This window comes from Spea bombifrons, chromosome 5 (genome assembly GCF_027358695.1).
Source record: "Spea bombifrons isolate aSpeBom1 chromosome 5, aSpeBom1.2.pri, whole genome shotgun sequence".
NCBI classification, from domain to species: Eukaryota; Metazoa; Chordata; class Amphibia; order Anura; family Pelobatidae; genus Spea; species Spea bombifrons.
In genome coordinates this window covers 96,621,937-96,644,603 of record NC_071091.1, presented here as the reverse complement: position 1 = coordinate 96,644,603, position 22,667 = coordinate 96,621,937, and the positions used below count along the sequence as shown (strand labels likewise).

The 22,667-nt window shown below is 41.3% G+C and overlaps 1 protein-coding gene across 2 annotated transcripts; it reads left to right on the top strand.

Annotated features, from left to right (window-relative positions):
* The first annotated feature begins 1,051 nt into the window (after positions 1–1,051).
* Positions 1,052–14,413, top strand: YWHAZ (tyrosine 3-monooxygenase/tryptophan 5-monooxygenase activation protein zeta). Of its 2 annotated transcripts, none has more exons than XM_053466231.1 (6): positions 1,052–1,212; positions 6,130–6,434; positions 12,080–12,200; positions 12,639–12,802; positions 12,888–12,983; positions 13,394–14,413. In XM_053466231.1, exons 2-6 carry the CDS (start codon positions 6,141–6,143, stop codon positions 13,451–13,453), a joined length of 735 nt encoding a protein of 244 aa, XP_053322206.1. In that variant the 5' UTR covers positions 1,052–1,212; positions 6,130–6,140; the 3' UTR covers positions 13,454–14,413. The 2 variants fall into 2 exon arrangements, with proteins under 2 accessions (XP_053322206.1, XP_053322207.1); XM_053466232.1 differs by having other exon boundaries at positions 1,063–1,212; positions 6,133–6,434.
* The last annotated feature ends 8,254 nt before the right edge of the window (positions 14,414–22,667 follow it).

Sequence of the window (22,667 nt, the reverse complement as noted above, 5' to 3'; positions counted from 1 at the left end):
AAATTAACAAAATAGGCAATGAGCTTCAAGAAAATATAAAAAGTCCACACAAATCCAAGTGGTAGGAGGAGACTGTGCAATAGGACATTGCAAGAACCAACGTGGAAGTCTCCTCTGTCATGATCATGATGCACTGTTGGCAGTGTATTTGAATTGCCCTCATACTGGAAAATGGGTGATTGAAAGAAGCCTATTTCTAACATATTGAAAATAATGACTGCCGACATAATTGAAGTCTACCCTCCCGGTTATGTCATTTGCAAGCAATATGGCCTCTTTCTCGCCAATGCAGGCTAACACGGTGGCTTGGCTTACCCAAGCAGAACATTACTGCAGTATTTTGGGGATTTAAGCAATTACTACATACTTCTATACTCTTTCTCCACTGGTGAGAGCGTCTGTGTCATTAGACAGTCCCTTTACACATAGCCTAATTCATGTAGAAATGCTTGCTAGGTCAGTATTTTGACGGGTCAGTTAAAAAGGTTTATAGCAAAATAACCCTTTATCCTCACGAGACAATAGCATAGCTGCTATTTTATTTGCCCCCTCAAAAAGATGGCAACCAAAATAAGAGGTCACCATTTAACCATCCGCAGGATGTCTCTTTGTCTCTTATTCACCCAATAAATTCTGCAGACGAGCCATAATTATAAACTAATGCTTGGAGTGCAGCTCTGAACATCTAAACACATTTTGCCCGGTAACCAGAAATGATTAATTGTATAAAAATAAACTGTATTTAGTATCTATGCTATGCAGCCAGACTGTAACAATGCCGCCATTATGGTGAGGTGATTTCACCCCCTTGGCAGAGCCGTCGCTTGCCCGAAGCAGCGCACAGGCTTGCAGCACGTTTCCGTGCCTCCCACCCGCGCACAGGCCAGTGACACTGCAGCCACGGCGACGGGCACGAGCGCCCCACCCTCCGCCACCGCGCTCCAACGGTCTGAGGGAGGGGAATGTGAGGCCCAGGCGGGCGGTTATTATGCCACCCAGTCAGCGGTTGCCATGGCAGCTCTTGACGTCACTCCCCGGCCCCTGCTCAGTCATTGGAGGAAACCCCGTCGATCGGTTAGAGCTTTGAGCCCTTTGGAGGAGAGCGGACTCTCCCAGCGGCAGTCAGTGTGTGTGTGAGAGATCGCGAGACGCGCACTCCCCCCCTGTATCGGGCAACCGTCAGTCTCGCTCCGTACTCCTGCTCCGACACAGGTATGCACCAGGGGGACATAGGGCGAAAGGTCACTTGCTAAGCGGTCGGCTTAACGGCTGCAAGGCCGAGCTGGACCCGGGCTTATGGCAGAGAGCTGCATTGTCCGTGAAGCTGTGGAGGGGGAGGCGGGCTGGGCACCAGCTGACACCCTGCACCCATTCTCATTCATTTTCATTTAATCGCATGCTATACATCTCGGGTATAGAAGACCGATTTATTATCTAAATAATGTATATGGGAGGTTCCTCCCGCAGTCTCCATGCTTGCTTCCTTTCTCCTCATAGACCTGACTGAACTTGCCTGCTCAAGGAGCTTATCCATTCACTGGTGGATACCCCCTATTCACGAATATATTTACGCTCTGCGGGATCGGCGATCTCCGCCGTAATCTACCCTGTCTCAGTTTAACACATTGTGGGCTGGAAGTGTGCGCAGGGGGCATTGCTTTGTCATGTCAGGCGCACGGCTTTGGCACACAAAGGGTTGCCTGATAATGCTGCGGATCTGATGCATGCACTGTCTCTGCTTCCATCCCCCATTTTGCATTGATGCTACAAAAAAAAAACTGCAGCAGTAGCAAGCATTGCAGCACAGGTGAGGCCACCTCCCTCCTCCCCCCACTCCTCCCTCTCCATGAGTCCCCGGGGAGGAAGGGAAAGGGAGGCGTCTCTGGTGCGATCATCCCTTGGCTGGGTCACTGGGGAAGGGGGCAAGGTGAGAGGAGCCAGATTACAGCGAGGATTCAAGCTCTGCATTAAGGTGGAAAATATGGCTGCCAGTCGCTTGGACTGGTTTATTATTAGCTGGCTGTGGCCGGTAAAATGCGCCTTTGTCTTTTTCTCCTTTTGTCTTGAGGAAGACAAATTCTTGAATTGCCCCGGTTTACTATCAACTCCCCGCACAGCTGGCTTGCTGTAAGACGGCCTGCCAATGGCAGATGCGCACCCATAGGCTTCGCAGCGCATGTCTGTATTAGTCTAGGTCACTGTGACCTCTCTGTAAATACAATAGGCCGTGTCTTCATTGTTGTCACCTTCTTATTAACATTGAGCTTTTAGCCCTACCGGCGCTTAAATACGTCACGGTTTTTAATGGGTTAATACGGTTATTATAATCACCATGTGTAATTCGACAATATTCTTTTGTTACGTGGGGTTACCTATACTGACTAATTGGACAGACATAGCTTTGCTGTTAAAAGGGGACTCGGACATGGATGCGGTTGGTCCACTCTGGGTTTGGTAAATTTTGGTACGGGTGAACCTGTCGGCTCTGATTTCAATGCGTCGGGCATGTCTGAGCCTTTGTCGTTTCCATCGACCTGATGGCGGATGCGCCCACTGGGGACCTGCCATGGATGATAATTGTTGACACTATTACCGGGTGGTGTGTTCTGTTATGCAGATGTGGTCCTTTATGTAAGGAGAATGGAAGTTATCTATAACCATCGATCCTAGTGCACGAGGAGCAGTCATCAGGCACGTTGTATTGGTTGTTATGGTGATTGCGCTACTGCATCTGAATCTCTACATGGCTGATGAAATATTCGTCATTAACAAGTAGTTAGATTTTCCCCATTGTTCTAAATTTCGCAGCATTTTGGTTCTGGATCCTACTGTTAGCTCCTGCCCAGAATTAAACCAGACTCCCAAACCTATGATGTAATGCAGTTTATGCCGGAGCTTTTGTATGAGCGTATGTTCACGATGATGGATTTACAGGCATGCACCTCCCTTGCTATAAAATGAAGGCGTCGTGTATAAAGTTGTAATCCCTCATTGTTACGCTCAGGTAGCCAGACATGCTTTAAACAGGTAACACGGGAGGGGCCGGGCTGATGGGCATCATGCAGTATTTGCCAATCCTTGTGATTTTTGACATGCGCTATACTTTCTGTTCTTTAACCTGTTATGTGTTTTGGGGTAAAAGTGAGTCTTGTGGAGACAAAAGTCTGGCATCTGATCAAAAATCAGATGTGCTGCAGATACGCGCCATCACTTAGGAACAATCGGATTCCCATACATGCATCAAACCTTTTCTGCCGAGGGGCATTTTAAGGCATCTCAGAATTGTGCACCGTGGCTTTTCGCTTTGGTTGCAGTAGCTTGTATTTTTTTTTTTTTTTCTTTCTTTCTTTAAATTTTCTTGTTCATACAAGTGTAGCTCCCGGGTGAGATTAACCCTGTGCTGTCAGTACCTACTATCATTCCTATACTCCTTCCTAATTATTTGTAATGGTAAGGTCTTGCTTTATTATCTTTTCTGTAGTGATCATAAAGCTTGATGTGAACATTTAAGTGTAAATATCTACTGGGAAATGGACTGTGAAAGGAGATACCCCGCTGGCTCTTCTCATATAGCAAGTTATCCCTGATTCTCTTTTGGGGGTGGTTTTCCTTTAACCTCTTTGGATTGTCATCTTGCTGCCATATAGCATTTTAATTGTTCTGCCTTCATATAGTCATTATGAAGAGCGTGTGCGCGATCCCTAGAGCCACACATTTGTGCACAGCCTGTTAAATGATAGTGGACTTAGATTTTCCTGATAGGATAGCAGTGACATCTTCACCGAACTCAGTCTTTGGAGGCAGATGGGATATCAAAGCTGAAAATATCTTAATTGTTAAAGGGACACTCCAGTTTCATCTCCTCCATTGTCTGACATTTCGCTTCACTTATCTCGGTGGCAAGAAAATGGTCCCATTGAAACTAATGGTAGCGTTTTCTGACCATGCCTGTAGGGGGAGGTTGTCTTGTTGCGGTAGCATATGATGGCCGGAGTGCTCAATTAAGTGAGCTAAGAGCAATAATATGAGCAAGTAGGGTTCCTGGAGCCCTGGAATGGTCTGTGCACCTGGCAATGAACGATTATTGTCATTTTGAGAGGCATTTAATTGGTATATTGATACATTTTTATTGCAATCTTAATGCTGAAGGTTTGTCAGACAGCAAAATAACTTCAGCAGTTGGGCTTCGCCTTCAACCTGTGATGATTCTTTGCTGCAGACGTAGGCCAAATGAACTAATAGCTGTCAAGCTATAGTGGTGATGCTTGCAGAATAATTTCAATCTATAATATCGATTAGATGCGTGTAAAATGGACTGAGTGGAATTTTCTCTAGTGGGGGGGAAAGGTAACTGGGCAACAACCCAGGGGCTGTGGTGGTAAGGCATTAGCCCATAAAGACTGCAGAAGCCCAAGCAGTAGAAGACTGTGTAATAAGGTGTGGCGTTTGGGTTTGTCTTTTTCATGACTAAATGATTAGTCGGGTTGTATGGTGACCTAAGCTTGTCACTGCATACACCTTCCCCTCGGGGAGACTGCTCAGATGCTCGTGTACCAAGCTGCTCGGTCCCCGGCCGCATTTTCTACATCCCTCCTAGTATGTTTCTCGGTCGGGTGACGGGAATGTGAAACGCTGTATGCTGCCGGTGCGGTTATCTGTCCACATACAGGTCGTGTGGTGGTTGAATAGTAACTGAGAATCTTGATCCAAGTCTTAGAGAAGCATACTGGAAACTGGAGATGTTGAGATTTGTCTGTCCAGTAATATTTTTTTGTTTTTTTTGTAGCCACACATCATAGTATATGAATCTATCAGGGTAACGTATAGCTACAAACAATTACATTTTTTTTTTTAAAAAAAATGACGGTGTTGATTGTGGTAGTTTCACATTTGCAACTGTTTCTGCTGGAGTTCTGTTATTCCCTGTCTACCAGAAGCCACCAGCCATTTCTTTATCGACTGTCCATTTTCTATTTTGTAAATATTTTTAAGGCATAGAAGAGGGCCGGAAATGTAATTGTGAGTGCCAGGGCTTATTTTCCCTGCCAGTCGATTTTCTGGCGATTTGTTACATTTAACACCTAAATGTTACACGCAGTGTGCACTTTCACTGTGGAATACAAAGCACACATGCTTTTGAGAACTACAACTCCCATCACAGAGTCCACTAAAGCTCATCAGTCATTTCTTTTCTTCTTTAAAACATGAGTTTTTCTTAACGTTTCACCTCCTGCTCCCTGCATAACCGTGGTAATTTTTTTTCACCACTATGCTAGCCAGCTGATCTCGCAGTACCTCCCTACCACCACTGTGTCTGTTACCATGGTAGCAAGCAGCCATATTAGGCTGCCTGCTCCATGGGCCAATTGCTGTCTTAAAGCAGCAATCTAATTGTGATTTTAATCTTTGTCTAAACCTCTTACTTTTAACTAATTTTCTCATCATACCTTCGTTCAGTTCTTGCTCGCCTTTGTGATATTACTCTGACTTGTGCTTCGGGGAAGCAACTCCTATTTTAGTTCAAACTTCACATAAGGCTGCTACAAATTGGTCGATATAAATTGGTTATAGGCAGGGTTATGTTGGTGTGTCAGATAATGGTGGAATTGATGGCAAACAAAATGCTATACTTCTGGTAAGCTTAAAATTAATGACGTTTGGTGAAGTGGAGGCTATGTAGCAAAATAGAATACTCCTCATTGGCCCAAGGCGTTTTGCAGTTGTGAAAACACTTTTTCAAAGCATATTTTATACATAACTCCCATAATGAAAACAACATTAAAATTTATTTTACACTACACTTTTATCCCCAGCAAACAATAGAATATTATTGTTTTAATGTGGTCTTGCTCACCACGTGCATGCTTTGGTATTACTAGTGAATACATCCCTTAGTATCTACCTTGTTTTCTCTTGTCTAGCGCCAGTTTTGTTACTTATGTATGTTAGAGTAAATGTAACTACTGGAATATTCACAGTTTGTAAATATACCTGTGTATTCCTTTCTTATATGTGACTGTGTTTTCTGCCATTATAAGCAATCTGTTAATCATAGCAAACTGACCTGCTTGGGGATTGTATTTTGCTGTGTTGTAAGTAATTTGTATTTCTCTCTCTCTTTCCTTTTAGAAGATTCAATCATGGATAAACTCGAGCTGGTGCAGAAGGCTAAACTGTCAGAGCAAGCAGAGAGATACGATGATATGGCAGCTTGCATGAAGAGAGTGACGGAGGAAGGCGGTGAACTGTCCAACGAGGAAAGAAACCTTCTCTCAGTGGCCTACAAAAATGTAGTAGGTGCACGCCGGTCGTCCTGGAGGGTTGTCTCTAGTATTGAGCAAAAGACAGAAGGAAGTGACAAAAAACAGCAAATGGCCCGAGAATACAGGGAAAAGATTGAGAAAGAGCTTAAAGACATCTGTACCGATGTTCTGGTGAGATTTTTTTTATGGCCTCCGATTTTTCTTTCTTTTGGTCCTTTTTGGCTTGTGATGGGTGAGATGCTTGTGTGAAGCTAACTTTATGTGCATTAAAAGCACCTCACTGGGTCAGATGAGTGCAACTTGTAAGTAAAGGTGAGTTTGGTGTAAACTTTTCAGGAGTTAGACAAAATCACCTTTCGTACTTATTGCTACTGACTTGCGTGTAATCATAACTGAAGCCTAAGTCGCCGCATTTCATCTATAGCATGATAGAGCTGCCAATCCTTTGAGAAATTACCTCTTGTTACACACGGACCGCCTTGCGTCACTATTTAACACCTGAGACCAGCCTGTGAGATCCTTGGCTGCCAGTCAAGTGGAATCTGCTGTAGTCCTGTGTTAGCCACCCTTATCTGAACTTTGCTGTAGCTTGTGATTAACTGAATATAAGTGAGTTAATACATGCAAGTTGTAGGTGGTCAAGTTGTGATCCTTATTGTGGATATGAAAAACATACTCAAAACGAGGACTGTCGGAGCAAATATGAGTTAAGGAGGCAAAACAGTTTCCCCAAAACTCAGAGGGGAAAAAAAACACCTTTTAGAAAAAAATAGGTGGGGCGTAATTAACCCCTTCCATACCGATAACGTACCTGGTACTTCCTGGTTGGGTGTCACCCACAGACCGGGACGTACCAGGTACGTCATCGATGATGCGCGATCCAGCGTCACTATGGATGCTGGGATCGCGAGGGGTGGCTGCTACTGCCCCTCAAGTCCATGCACGTGATCGCTTTGAAGCAAATCACGAGCACGGAATTAAAATATTTAAATATAAGTCTTCAAGGTACGGGAGGGGTTAAAGAAGAATGAGGGGAGTTCTTTAAATGATAGATCTTACGGCCAGAGGAAGGTAAAGGGCAGAGACAGCAGTTAGCAAAGAAAAATAGGAAGACCTGTAAACACCTGAACTCTCCAAAGTAAAAACCAACAAATCCATTGGACGCAAAATTATTAAAAGAGCTCCGCAGTGTACTGGCAAAACCATTAGCAGACTTATTTAGCCATTCGTTATTACAGGAGTAAAAATGGCAATTGTAGCACCACTTTACAAAAAGGTGCCAGTGAAGACTTGGCCAATTACAGACCAGTAAGCCTTACATCATTAGTTGCTAAATTAATGGAAACCATGTGAAGGCAAAGGGTTGTTAAATATTTGGATGTAGATGGTTTGGAAGATCATAAACATGCAGATCTCGTCAAACATTTTTTTTTTTTTTGACTTGATAACTAAAATAGACCAGTGAGGAACAGTAGAAAGAGCCCATCAAGATTTTTATAAGGCACTTTACACTTTCCTTTTATTGAAGGATGGATGTAATGCCATGATGCAATGCATTCACGACAAAGCACGTACATGTTTGGGCTGCTGTTAAATACCTGCATCGCTGCGATCGGCAGCTTTGCAACATCCGTGGAAGCTCCCGTGGATCATGGGAGGAAAGGACCCCCCCCCCGCCATCTTTGATGGTCGGTTCAAGGGCGGCCGGCTAAAACAGAGTTTAGGAAGGGATAAGTAATCTCTTCCTAACCGTAATCGGTGTTGCTGACATGCTTTGATGTCGAGGCATTCAGCAACCCAACACCCCTACATCGATTGCCTTGTGATTGCTCCAAAGAGCAACCACAAACGCCATCAGAGAATGCTGTTGCCGCCACACAGAAGATGGCGGCGCCAACTGTCAGATCAATGAGTTCAGAGGGTCTATCCAGAGCTCCCCCTGCAGGTCGAATACAGGTACTGCATCCAACCATGCAAGTCAACTGGCTCACAATGTGAATTTAGTGACACGTAAAAATTCCCCACTGTCACCAAAAAGTCCAAATATAAATACCCATAGGGTGCCTAGTTTAAAAAAAAAAAAAAAAAAAAAATGTATGATTTGATGGGGTAAATAGAATTGGCCGGCTAAGATGTCCAAATGCCAAAAAATGCACACCTCACAAAGGTGGCCTTTTACCTCCCAAATAACCCAACAAACCCATGCATCACAGGGACATATACCAGGGACATATACCAGGAGCATTAAATTTCTACCTGACGTACGTGTGTGTGGGGGGGGAATACTACCATAAATACTACCATAAAGTTTGACAGAGGCTGGTGGTGGAACTAGTGCACGGAAAGGGTTTAAATACCAGCATTTAAAATACCTTGGGGTGTCTCGTTTCAAAAATATATATGGTTTGATGGGGTAAATTGCATTGGCCAGCTTCAAAGATACCTGAAATAGCACATGGGGCAGAATTACCAGATTTGGGGGAAAAAAATGGTTTTGAAATGGCAAAACGCTACTTGTACTTATTGCCCCCCCAAAAAAACAAAAAACATTGGGTATTTCTAAACTCAGGACGAATAGTAGAATCTATTTAGCAGTTTTTCATTAGTTTTTGCAGATGAGTAAAATATTTTTTAAATAAAAGTGAGAAACATTTTAACAAAAAAACTCAGTTTTCTTTTAAAAGTAAATTAAATGATATGATAAAAATAATGATATCTAAAGAAAGCCCTGTTTGTCCTGGAAAAAAACAATATATAGTGTTTGTGTCGGTGCTCAAAATGAGAGTGAAATTACAGCAAAATTTAAAAAAAAAAAAAAAAAAAAATTAAGAGCCTTTGTCCCAAAGTGTACTACGAGTAAAACGGTTGTCATTAAGGGGTTAAAATAGTTGAATGGATAAGACAGTGGTTGAGTGGCTGGAAATAGGAGGTTTTGATTCATGTTGTAATAAGAGGAAAGTCTTGTTACTAGTGGGGGGGTACCTCAAGGATCAGTACTGATACCTATACTCTAGTATTTTTATTAGCAGTTTTACAAAAGGACTTAATGGTAAAGTTTGTCTTTTTCGGGTGATGGAGGTCTTTGAAAGGGTAGACTCTGCTAGATCAAGCCACGTGGCAAGGGATTTAAGTAAATCAGGAGAATGGTCGAAAGTGTGCCAGCTGTGGTTCAATCTTGATAAATGTAAAAACCCAGAGGCAGAATAAAGCATTGTGGCTACTGTTCTACCAGTGACAGAAGAGAGGGACTTGGGAGTAATTATTTTTGAGGAATTAAAAGTAAGCAATCAAATAAAAAATGGCAAACAGATTGCTGGGGTCTATAGCTGGAGGCATTATTAGCAGGAAGATTTATAGATCTCTGGTTATATGCGCCTGGAGTATTGTGTAAAACACTGGAGACCGTATCTCCCGAAGGACATGGACACATTGAAGAGAGTTCAGAGGAGGGCTACCAAAATGTTAAATGGCTTGTAGAATAAAAATGATCAGAAAAGTCTAAAGGATCTTCACATGTACTTATACGTCTTCAGTCCTTAATTTGTTTAAAAAAAACGCAGGTTTTAGATATGTCTCAAAATCCAGACAGAATTTGCTTACTGAGCAAGCTCTTCATACAGAACACAAGCCAAAACATTATGAACAAATGTGCAGAGTATATACCACTATGTGTGGTTTGTATGCGTTTCCATCACCCTTCAGCGCCATGCCTTGCTCAAGTTACATACTTGGTTGCACCATTTTGCTACCACCTATAGAAATGCATATAGTATGTTGACTTTATGCGTTAAGACCCCATGCAGTGTTAATGGAGCCATATTCACATAATGTGTGAAACCATTGTGTTTAATACCCAAACATAATGTAGCAAAAACTACTTATGGACAACGTTGTCATGAAAAACCTATTCCATAATATAGTAATATGAAGCATAGGCTGTGGGTTTCAGAACAAAATTAAGGGGAATTGGTGAAATAAAGTGTTTGAAACAACTTGAAATGGAAAATGAGGTAGCGAACAAGCTGCTCTGCTATAACCCCCTAAACAGTCGAATCAACAATCAAAACTAAATGTTTTGGAAGGTGATTTTAATAGGACCACATTTTTCAAACAATTCACATGATTCTCGGCCCCGGGAGGGAACACGTTTGGCCTTTTGCAGTAAAGCTGTGTTTGGTAGCCTTGGTTTATGTTCATCCACGTTAACAGCCGCAGCAGTAGTAGTAAACTTAGTAGTAGTGTCTGCAATACAACTTAAACTAGGAATGCAAAGTGAATCAGATGGAAATCATGCAACCACATTTCAATGGGATAAACACTAAGGATCTTCTGTCACTAGATATATTAATCTACCTCTTTCTGCTCATGTGATGGTTCCACAGAACTTTAGTGATTTCACACATCTTTCAAGGGCCGGTACAGAAGCTACTCACCGGCTGTTAAATTATACCGTCAATGATTTCTTTGAGCTTGTTTCTATGTAACCCCCCCCCCAGACATAACAAGCTAAAGGCCTCAAAATCCCCAGCCTTACATACTCCCCCATAAGGCCCAAACTATATTTCTCCTTGTGTAGCACACAAAAACAACGTTACACTTGTGTTGAGGTATAGTTTTTTTTTTTTTTTTCTGTTTTTTCTCACATCCTCTAAGCTTTAGCTGATGAGGTCACCAATGTAGAGCTTGTCCACCTAGCCTGACGGATTAGCAGTGCTTGTATATCACACAACACTACAGAGTAGTAGTAGTACAGTAGGTGGTCCTTGGGTGCCTGGACTTCGAGTACAGTAGGTGGTCCTTGGGTGCTGGACTTTGGAAAGGCTGCTGTAAGATTCTAAATCTTGTTGTGGGTGTTTTCTGGAAGATGTAATGTTACATTTGGCTTATACTACTCATCAGGACTTCCATAATGTAGCCAAAGCATGTTTTGTTTTGTTTTGTTTTGGTTTTTCCTTTTATCCATAAACCGTTGCATTACATAAACGTGCAATGACTGTTTTTCAATGTACTCGCTCAGTCGTATGTCTTTATACCCCAGATTGTCTCCGGATTCCTTATTTTTAGACCGGCCACATTAAAGTGGAAAATATTCTATTATGTTGCAAAAATGTAATTTAAAGAAACTGATTACATAATCTGAAGAGTATCCAAAATAAGAAGTTATCCCATGAATAATTGCCATTGAATCTTTTGCTGCTTTACAAAGTGTATGAATGTAATATTACTGTATAAAAGTTTCAGATCGCTTGAGTCTCGGTTACCCCCACGGTGCTTTCAACATAGGTGGTGAGGTGCTGGTGACAGATTGCCTCAAAACCCCTAGGCACTAGGAAGGGATTTCTGGTCACTATGGCGAACACTGTGTGCTTATGTATTTTTTTTTTAATGTAATTAACGTACACACAAATGTGCATGTGATACACTGAACAAGAAGTAAAATGCGTGTAGGGCCCTACTAGCCAATATCACCTAGTGGATCTAAATGACTAGTCTCAATTGGGTGTGTAATCGGAGGAAAAAAAATATTATTAAATTTGAATGTAGAGCCCTTTTTTAATAATCATATACATATATATATATATATAATCTAAATAAAAGTTAACTATTTGCTAGTCATTTCAGCATATTTGCATGTCTGCACGTGTCTAACGAAACTGAAGGACAAGCTGGGGGTGGCTTTTAATGCATAATTTTTAGTTGTTTCAAGCTTTAGTGTTAAAGGTAATATGTGACTGTTTTTGTATCTATTCCCTCATAAGAGTTTGGCTTATTTATTGTAACCTCAAATGTATATTATTTTTTCCCTTTCTTTACAGAGTCTCCTGGACAATTACCTAATCCCCAAAGCCTCGCAAGCGGAGAGTAAAGTCTTCTATTTGAAAATGAAAGGAGACTACTATCGTTACCTGGCTGAAGTTGCTTCTGAAGAAAAGCAATGTACTTGAGTGCTATTAGTGCATGTTTTACCTTAGAATACCCTCCTGTATATCAGAATTCATTATTACTTTTATTATTGTGTCCACGTTTTGCATGTGCTGACGGCCTCCCTGTTCTGGCATTAATCTTCAATTTATTTTGTAAAAACAAAACCCATAGGATCTGTCTCATAAGAGCCACAGTTTAACCCAACAATGAAAACCTACATCTCTTTCACACACCCCTCTTTACTCTAATATTTTCCAGCTTTTTCTGCTTCCATCAAGGTTAGGGAGAAGACTTTTCATGCAAGTTTCCATGTATTTTCCATGATTCTTCAATTGCATTGATATCTATCAGCCTTTGTAGGAACCTGTAGAAACTTAAAATCAACAAAGCGGCATAAAATGCATATTTAAAGTACTTGAATTAATTCTTCCATATTGTTATGTTTTTTAGCGATTGTGGAACAGTCTCAGCAAGCATATCAAGATGCTTTTGATATCAGCAAATTGGAAATGCAACCAACGCATCCCATCCGGCTTGGTCTGGCTTTGAACTTCTCTGTTTTCTACTATGAGATCCTCAACTGCCCGGACAGAGCATGTTCTCTCGCAAAGACTGTGAGTTTGCTGGTATTGATGCTGCAGGACTTGGTTTTGTGTTTCTTGTTTTTCTAATCGTTTCCCTCCTTTTATTCCATTTTAGGCTTTTGATGAAGCTATTGCTGAACTTGACACTTTGAGTGAAGAATCCTACAAAGACAGCACTTTAATAATGCAGTTACTGAGGGACAACTTAACAGTAAGTTTACAAAGTCAAAAACATTTGTAGTTATATATATATATATATATATATATATATATATATATATATATATATATATATATATATATATATATATATATATATATATATATATATATATATAATTATAACTGGTCACAGGTATTGGACATAAAGTTGATGCTTTGTTCTCTATAGATTAATGAAACATGCCAGTCAAGTCGGGGGTTTTGTCTCCAAAACTGATGCTGGCCATGGTTAGATACATGTAAAACTAATCCACCTGGTCGTATCACCAGCCCTTTTGTTTTTAGCAACTGTTTTTTATGCTTTATTAATCTTCTGTTATCTAGTAAGCTGAAAGCAAGATTTCACTGAAGTCAGATGGTTATGAATTTGGATGTGCTAAACAATGTTTTCCTTTTTAGTTGTGGACGTCAGACACTCAAGGTGACGACGCTGAGCAAGGAGAAGGAGGAGAGAATTAATCCACTTCAATTTTGTCTGCCTCATTCTATAAATCTACACAATAGACCATTCGTCATCTATACTGTCCCACAAATAGATTTTTTTTTTTTAATAACCATTATGGAAGGTTTGTTACTTCTATCTGGATTTCTATATTTCCCATGTGGTTTTGTGTTTAATAATGAAAATAGGGCCAGTTAAAATATTAGGGTGTTAAATGTTTTGGGGGGTTTTTTCTCATCCAAAGTGGCCAATCCAGGGATGTGGAATTTTTATACATGTTTTAAATGTCTGGCATAGTACTCCTGGTATGTTGTGGGTTATCACAAGGCTAGAGCTAATACTACAAACCCCCCCATTTCTATGTAACATGGCCTCCTTGTATATTGATCATTGTATTGTACAATATTTGATATTTAGAGATGGCCACAGATTTTGAAATTTCCTAAGCACATTATTGGAGGGGGGACATGCCATATGTTATACCAACACATCTGTATGCTCCTTTAATCCTATGCCTGTGTTTTCACCAAATGTTATCTAGGGCAAACTAAAATCCAGCCAAAATCCTTGGGAGAGAAGCGGTTCATGTTCCTTTTTTTCCTATTTGGTTTTGGATATGTTGCTGATATCAGTTTTATCTGTATTTAAACAACCTAAGATCAAGTACTTGATGCATTAAGGACGTTTATGCTTGGTATTCATAATTTCACTATATATATATATATATATATATATCAAGCACAGCAGAACATTTAACTTTTAAGTTGTATTTTTGTTTTTGATACTGGCCTAACATGCATGTGGCTGTACAAATAAATAAATAATAATGATAAAAAAGTTACCAGGGGGATAACTTGATGACGGCTAGCTTTGTCTAATGTCTTATAAAATTTTCATGAACAATTCAAGCATAATTGTTGAAGAACATGTGTAAGTTGATGTAAGTGGAATAAAAGTTTTATGAATGGACTTTTCAATTACAGTGTGGCTTCATGACCTTAAACGGGAGAAGTTGCCATAAACGCATTCAGAACAATTACATTTGTTAGGGCTTACCTATAGCTTGTGCTAAACAGTCTAATTGTTTAAAAGATTTATCTTATGGAAGCTGAGATTTGTGTGTCAAAGCAGCAGATCGGTATCTAATTAATTTCCCGTCCTGAGGTTCCTTACATTCTCACTCAACCTTAGAAAGGCTGCTTGAACCAGTCAACGGCAATCAACAGATTAATAGAGAATGTGCAACCTATTGGAAGGTAATAACGCATTTGCTCGATTATAAGACGAGGTTTTTTCCAGAAAAATACCCCTCGTCTTATAATCAGACCTCAACTAGGTCTGACTATGAGACTAAGATCCAGATCCCCCGCAGTGATGCAGGGGACCTGGATCCTCCTGCCCCGCCCCCGCTCCACTTACCGGTACTTCTGAGTCCCCGGTGCTTAGTCCGGGCAGCGTGTAGAGCTCTACGCGATTCGCGTACACAACTTCCGCTGCAGCCGGGAGGAGGTGCCACTCTGCCTCCAGAAATGCCTTTTAACCCCCTTAATGCTACTCTGCCTCCTGAAATGCCTTATACCTCCCTATATGCCACTCTGCCCCATAATATGCCTTTTAACCCCCTAAATGCTAGAGTGGCAATTCTGGAGGCAGAGTGGCACATAGGGGGTCAAAAGGCATATCATAGGGCACAGTGGCATTTAGAGGGTTAAAAGGCATTTCATGGGGCACAGTGGCATATAGGGGGTATAAGGCATTTCTGGGGCAGTGTGGCAACCAGGTTGGGAAAAAAAAAAGGAATTAAAACTATATATTTTTCTCAATCATAGCTTTTATTAAAAAAAATGTTCAGATAGTTTTACATGAATTAACATTTACTGCTAACTTTTTTCCTATAGGGTTGTCTTATATTCAGGCATTTTCTTTTTTTTCCATAAATATTCAGATTTTGGGGGTCTTCTTATAATCGAGCAAATACGGTAATTATATGGATCCTGACAAAAAAAGCTACAATGCTTTCTCGTGGTATATACACAGGGCTGTGTTTTTAATGCATTTAATTTGAATTTTTAGTGCTGTAATATGCACTTTGTGAAGGTGATGCATCATTAAGTCCCAAGCATTATTAGCACTGTAAACCAATCAAATGCACCTATTCGGCCAACTTGTTGATTTCTTTGTAGAATATATATCTATATATTGAATTTCGATATGTTAATGTTTAATAACTACTGGTTTGAATTTTGAATGGTGTGAGAAATGTTTGCTTTCGGGTACTTAGCAGAAATAAATCAAGGAAAGGGATCATTGAAGGACAATGCATTTGCAAGGCTGCTGATCATATTTCTCTTTTCAATGATTGTATCAAATGTATAGCATGAGGATATCAAAACGTTACCCTCACATCAGTGTGGAAGTATCAACAGCCACTGGGTTCCTGTCTGCGGCCCTCTTTGGAACATGATCCTGGTGTGGTAGGAGGAATACTTGACCCATTTACTGCTACCGTGACGTATAGTCTACATTCATTTTCCATTGGGTTTAAGAAAGTGCCTACAACCAGATTTCTGCTTTTGTCTCAGTCTGACACTAAATCCATTGATTTAACTGTTACATGTGCTTGACCGGTCATTTGAACTCCTTAAAAATACACACAACAAAATTGTCTTTTTCCTGGTGGCTGTAACATCTGTCCGCAGAATGTATGAGACACGTTTTTGCAGAGTGGCATATAAGGGGGTATAAGGCATATCAGGGGGAGGAAAAGCAAACGGTAGACAGATTATGCACCAGTCACTTCCATACTAGTTATATAGGCACTCGCCCACATTAAATTATGTTAAAAACAAGTAAAAACAATGAAGCACTTGGCAGACAATTAGTAGACCTCCCCCCCATTAAAAAAAAAAAAACAATTCAATAGCTGGTCAAATGTCTGCATTGATAAGATGTCCGAGCCTAGTATATAAATAGTTAAATCCTACCGGGCTGCTTCTATGTACCAACAAAAAAAGTACACAAATATTAAATCAATAAATAAAAAATTAAAGATCAAATCGTTAAGTAAACTGTAATCAAAATAAATTTTTAATCTAATAAATATATACACCCCCCTGCCACTTTATTAGGTACGCCTTACTAGTGCAGGGTTGGACCCGATTTTGCCTTCAGAACTGCCTTCGTTCTTTGTGGCATACTTTGTACGAGGTGCTGGAAACATTCCTCAGAGATTTTGGTCCATATGGACATGATGGCATCCCGCACTTGCTGCAGATTTGTTGGCTGCACATCCATGATGCAAATCTCCCAAAGGACATGATCAGCAACAACACTCGGGTAGGCTGTCTCATTCAAACGATGGTCAATTGGTACTAAGGGTCCCAAAGTGTGCCAAGAAAATGTCCCATTTTCACCACCAACCGGAACCGTTGATACAAGGCAGGATGGATCCATGCTTTTATGTTGTTTACGCCAAAGTCTGCCCCTGCCATCTGAATGCAGCAGCTGGAATCGAGACTCATCAGACCAGACAACGTTCTTCAAGTCTTCCATTGTGCAATTTTGGTGAGTCTGTGCGAATTGTAACCTCGGTTTCATGTTCTTAGCTAACAGGAGTGGTACCCGGTGTGGTCTTCTGCTGTAGCCCATCTTCTTTAAGGTTCAACATGAGATGGTATTCTGTATACCTTGGTTGTAACGAGTGGTTATTTGAGTTACTGTTGCCTTTCTGTCATCTTGTACCAGTCTGCCTATTATCCTCTGACATCAACATTTTCGTCCACACAATTGCCGCTCGCTTCTCTTTTTCGGATCATTCTCTGTAAACCCTGAAAATCCCAGTAGATCAGCGTTTTCTGAAATACTAAGATCCGCCCGTCTGGCACCAACAACCAAAGTCACTTAAATCCCCTTTCTTCCCCATTCTGATGCTCGGTTTGAACTTCAGCAAGTTGTCCTGGCCACTTCTACATGCCTAAATGCATTGAGCTGCTTAAAATGCTGAGGCCATGAGGTCTATGTCTGACATACCCCATTCTTCTGTATTGCTCAGAAATTTAGTGTAGCTTAGGCAGCGGGCATCATTCTGCTGGTAGAACCACCAACTTGCTGATGAAATCTGTAGTGATGGTAAGGGGGTGGTTCTGGCGATTTTATAATTTCCTACCCTACCTGGATAAGCTACCAGGAGTGACTTTGAAATTTCATTTTCCAGACTCTAAACGGCAGCCAACCATAGTGATTTTTATCCTGAATCCTTTGAGGCAGGACAGGGACAGAAAGTAAAGGAGTACAGTGAAGCAAGCTCTCCTGGGTCAAAAGGGAATGATCACGATGACCTTCACGTTGTCTTTCGTATTTTTCTAAATAACCCTGGGAACCAGTGAAATGGGTGTGAAGATATAAACCAGAGGGTAATCCCAATGGACTGAGACAGCGTCCAAAATCACCAGTCTCTCATATTCTTAAGGAACCAAAAAGTTTTCTTTTGTTGCCACAAGGTCCACGACAGGACCTCTGCAATCTTTGAGGATGGCTTGTTGCTGAGGGGAACCTCGACTCAACTTGCCTGATAAAACATTTTGAGTTCCTATGACGTGAACTGCAGAAATGGTACATTTTGGTACCCAATTCACATCAATTGCACACCACCTCCCCAGGGATAAAGACCTGGTACCTCCCTGCTTTTTCAAATAGCTACTACTGTAGTGCTATCTGATCGCACCAGAACTGAAAGACCTAGGATAAAAAGCTTAAATGTTAGAAGCCCCAGGCAGACTACCTTTAGATCCATGAAATTTAAAGAACGCATCTCCCATTTTTAACATATGACCTGTCATTTTGGCTCTCCAATCTGTTCGGTGCATCTGTGGTAATTGGGCACCAACTGTTCATCAGGAACCACATCCCCTTCCTTTAATTAGGAGACTGGGACCTCTGGTGACATAATTTAAGTAACATTGACGTTCTATCCCAAGCCCTCAGGATCATCATTTTGTAAAGGACTCACGCGTGCTTTTCCCAAGGAACCATCGGAATAGGAGTGACCAGAAGACGTAGAGCCTTCATGGCTCTTCTTATGGAACATCTTGCACATTGAATTGGTCCTTTGACCTCTAGTCTCCCCAGGGACAAAAAAAATTCTCACCATCTTGGAATCTATCATCATTCCCATAAATCAAAGCATTTTTTAACATCTAGACATAAGAGCTTCCAATGTTGACTTGATTTCTGACAAATGAAGACTAAGCTTGTCTGTGGAAGAAGCAATTACCAGCCAATCTAGGTATAGAACAATGTAAATGTCTCAGGATCGAATCGGCTAGTTTTTGGGCCTTCCAGAATTTGTATTATATATATAGGACCTGGAGGTTCTAGCTCAGAATTGACTATTTACAATATAATATTCTATTGGTATAGATAACACCCAAACAATCTGCCTTTTCATGTCTTCATGGAAGATATGTTTAGAACTTTGGAGCTGTTTAGACGCTAAATCAACAAACCAAGCTTTCAGCCACATACTCCATCTAGATTGAGGGAGAAGGTTGTTTGAGCAGGGCCCGCCTCACCTGTTCCTGTAAGTCAAATTGCTTACACTATAAGAACTACTTATGTCCTCTCTACCCATTGTACAGCGCTACGGAATAAGGCACGTCTAGCAACTGTAGATGCCTCATGGATAAGCAAGCCGAGTAGCTTCTAACAAAGCATCAGTTATATCGGATCTCTAGATGGCCATGCAAAAAGCTTCTTCAAATTGGGCTAGCCCTTGGAACTGCAGCAGTGTGTAAATAAATATTTACATTGTACCCTTAATGCAACACCGTCAGCCTTCCTACCCCAACATCCTTAAGCCCAGAGGAATCTTCTGGGAATAGTGGTACACTTCTTGTGGGAGATACTGCGGTAGACACTTTTAGAGGTGAAATCCAAAAATTTTACTTTGTCCCAGTCGAAAAGAAATACAGCTCGTGTTTAGCTGTAATTTTCTTCATTTATTTACTGAACCCACTCAAGTTATATTTTTTTTTTCAGGACAAGAAGGGCTTTTTTAGATGTCATTGTTTTGATTCTATCATATAATTTACCATTAAAAAAGTATAAAATATGTTGTGAAATTGAGAAAAAAAATGACTTTTTCTGACTTTTACTTCAAAAATATTTTACTCATCTATAAAAGCTAATGAAAAAAGCTGCTAATTAGATTCTACTATTTGTCCTGAGAAATACCCAATAATTTTTTTTTTGCAAGTTATGGGGCAATAGGTACAAGTAAGGTGTTGCCATTTCAAAACCATTTTTTCCAAATCTGGTAATTCTGCTCCCATGTGCTATTCCTCATCAAACCATATATTTTTGAAGACTAGGCACCCCAGGGTATTTCAAATGCTGGTATTTTAACTTTTTCCATGCACTAATTCTACCACCAGCCTTTGTCAAAGTTAGCAGTAGTATTTTTTTGTGTGTATTTTCCCCCACACACGTTGTACTTCAGGTGTGAATTTACAGCTCCTGGTATATGTCACTGTCACACGACAGCCCAATATGTGTTCAGCAACATCTCCTAAGTACAGTGATACCCCCCATGCATGCGTTTGTCAGGTTGTTTGGGGGCTGAAAGCCACATTTGGGACATGTGCATTTTTTAAATTGGAAATTAGGCATATGGTCATCCTTCCCCCTGTGTTAATTGGGACATTGTTGAATCCGGCCAATTCAATTTACCCAATCAAATCATACATTTTTTAAAAGTAGACACCCATGGGCATTTAACATGCCAGTATTTTAACTCTTTCCATGCGAGAATTGTTTTAAGATAAAGTGCTAATTTTAGAACTTGCTCATAATATATATATATATATATATCGTATTTGCTCGATTATAAAACAACCCCCAAATTCTGAATATTAATTTAGGAAAAAAAGAAAAAGCCTGAATATAAGACGACCCTATAGGAAAAAAGTTTTACTAGTAAATATTAATACATATATATATTTTTTTGTTTTTATTTCCTTGTATTTGCCAACCTGCCCCCAGAAATGCCTTATAGCCCCATATGCCACTCTGCCTCTGATATGCCTTTTACCCTCCTATATGCCACTCTGCCCCAATGTTACACCCTTTTAACCCCCTATATGCCACTCTGCCTCCAGAAATGCCTTATCATGGCATATCATGGGACAGAGTGGCATAGGAGGGGGACACTTACACACCCTGACACTAATATACTCACTCAGACACTTTCAAACCAAGACACGCACTCAAGCAACTAAGGCACTTCACTCACTGCAGCTCCCATGGGATTACGCAATGGCGCTGTGTGACCCCACTAGGCCCCGCCTCCTCCAGAAAATTCCGCTTTGGGATGGCACAGTGCCGCCAGGGTCCCATGGATGGGCCGGTCTCGCGATCTGTGATAGACGCCCCGTGTAAGTGCCGGCGGCAGCTGAGGTTACCAGACAGGAGGACCCAGGTCCCCTGCAGCAGGGTTAGGACCCATTTCCCCCACAGCGCTGCAGAGGAACCGGATCCTCCTCTCCAGTAGGCGTGGTTGACTGCGCGATGTGTATTGACAACCTCCACTGCCGGATCTTCTATGGTGGAGCACTGGCATGACATAACCTTCCAGTGCTCCACTATAGAAGCCCCGGCGGAAGTGCCAGCAGCAGCGTATCGCGTATGTTCACCGGCTTGCCCAGCTAGACACCAGGGAGTCTGGGGGTGCATTGGTAAGTCGGGGGGGGGGCACTTCTAGGAAGCAGAGTGGGATATCAGGGGGACTGAGTGGCACTACTAGGGGGCATAAAGCATATCTGGGGCAGAGTGGCATATCTATAAGTAATGTGCATTATGAATTAAGTGGGGACCTTAAAATGGCATTTGGTTTCTGTTCGTATATAACATACGCTGACAAACTGTATAATAGATACCAAAAATGTTAATACATGTATTCCTGTGTATTAGATAAAATACTGTTTTACCATTTGTCACGGATCTGGCTAGCCCGACCGACTACCTCTGCTGACTTGTGCTCCCTTAGCTTGGGACACCACACACTTTTCCCGGTTCCCCAGTCACTAGCTGAGACTCCGTGTAGGGTAAAACCAAACGAAGGCTGATTTATTTTGGATATATCCAGCAAAACACACATTAACATAAAAGCAAGATACTGGGATACAAACTGCCCCCTTAATCTGCCTCCCAGAGACAACAGGGGCAGTAATGGGATTAACAATACAATAGGGTCCCAACCTATCTATCGCTGGGCAAAACCAGTTCCAGGGATGGTCAGGGTAAATGTCTGTATTAGTGGAACTGAGGGGAAGGGGACAACATAATATACCATGGGGTGGAGGGGTCTGATATTAAACTAAAACAATGGTCACTCCCTGGTTGCAGATAATCCCCTCAGCCAGTGATGAGATGATACTGCTGGGGGTAGCCACAGAAGCCTTTACAAACCCAAGCCCCATAGTCAATAGGGAGAAGGCTGGCAGTCAGGCCTCTCCAGTGGTCCCAGTGATTGAGGGTTCCCTCACACCATTCCACTGCATTTTTTCTTTAAAATAGCACCACACTTCAAGGGTGCGGCTTATATCGGAGTCAATACGAAATATATATATTTATGTTTCTCTCATTTTACTAATCCCAGTGATTAGAAAACTGGGCTCCATTGACTTGCATTAAAGGATGCCACCATCTTGCGAGTGGCAAAATCATTCGCAGTGGCAGTTGTGACCGCTCTCTGGAGCACAGCTACCGTTCAGGCAGGGAACTGCAGGGAAGAACTCTATCCTTGCCCAACCAGGCAGCTGCTCCAACAGCCCTGAGCTAACCAGCTCTGTTAAGAACACTTGTCCCTGCCCAAGACATAAAATACCAGGGGATCTGCAGGTTCGTGTAGGCTTTACAACCTGTAGGAGGGGGTAGAGAAGAGATGAGCAGTGTGCATTCAACTCTGTTCCTGTCCTGCCAAAAGGATGCAGAAAAAAACATCATACGCTAGCAGAATAGTGTTACAATAGCACACGATTGTCTGCGGCCGCTTGTATTATTTTGAATTAACAGATATAGGAAAGGCGGAACTTGGACGCATGTCTTTTCAGCCTATATAACTATGAATTGACTAGTTTTGAGTTCTGAGCATCAGGCCTGCACACCTATTTGCATGAAGTCATTTACACTAAAATTGAGCCAATATGGATATGAAATAAAAATGACCCAATATCA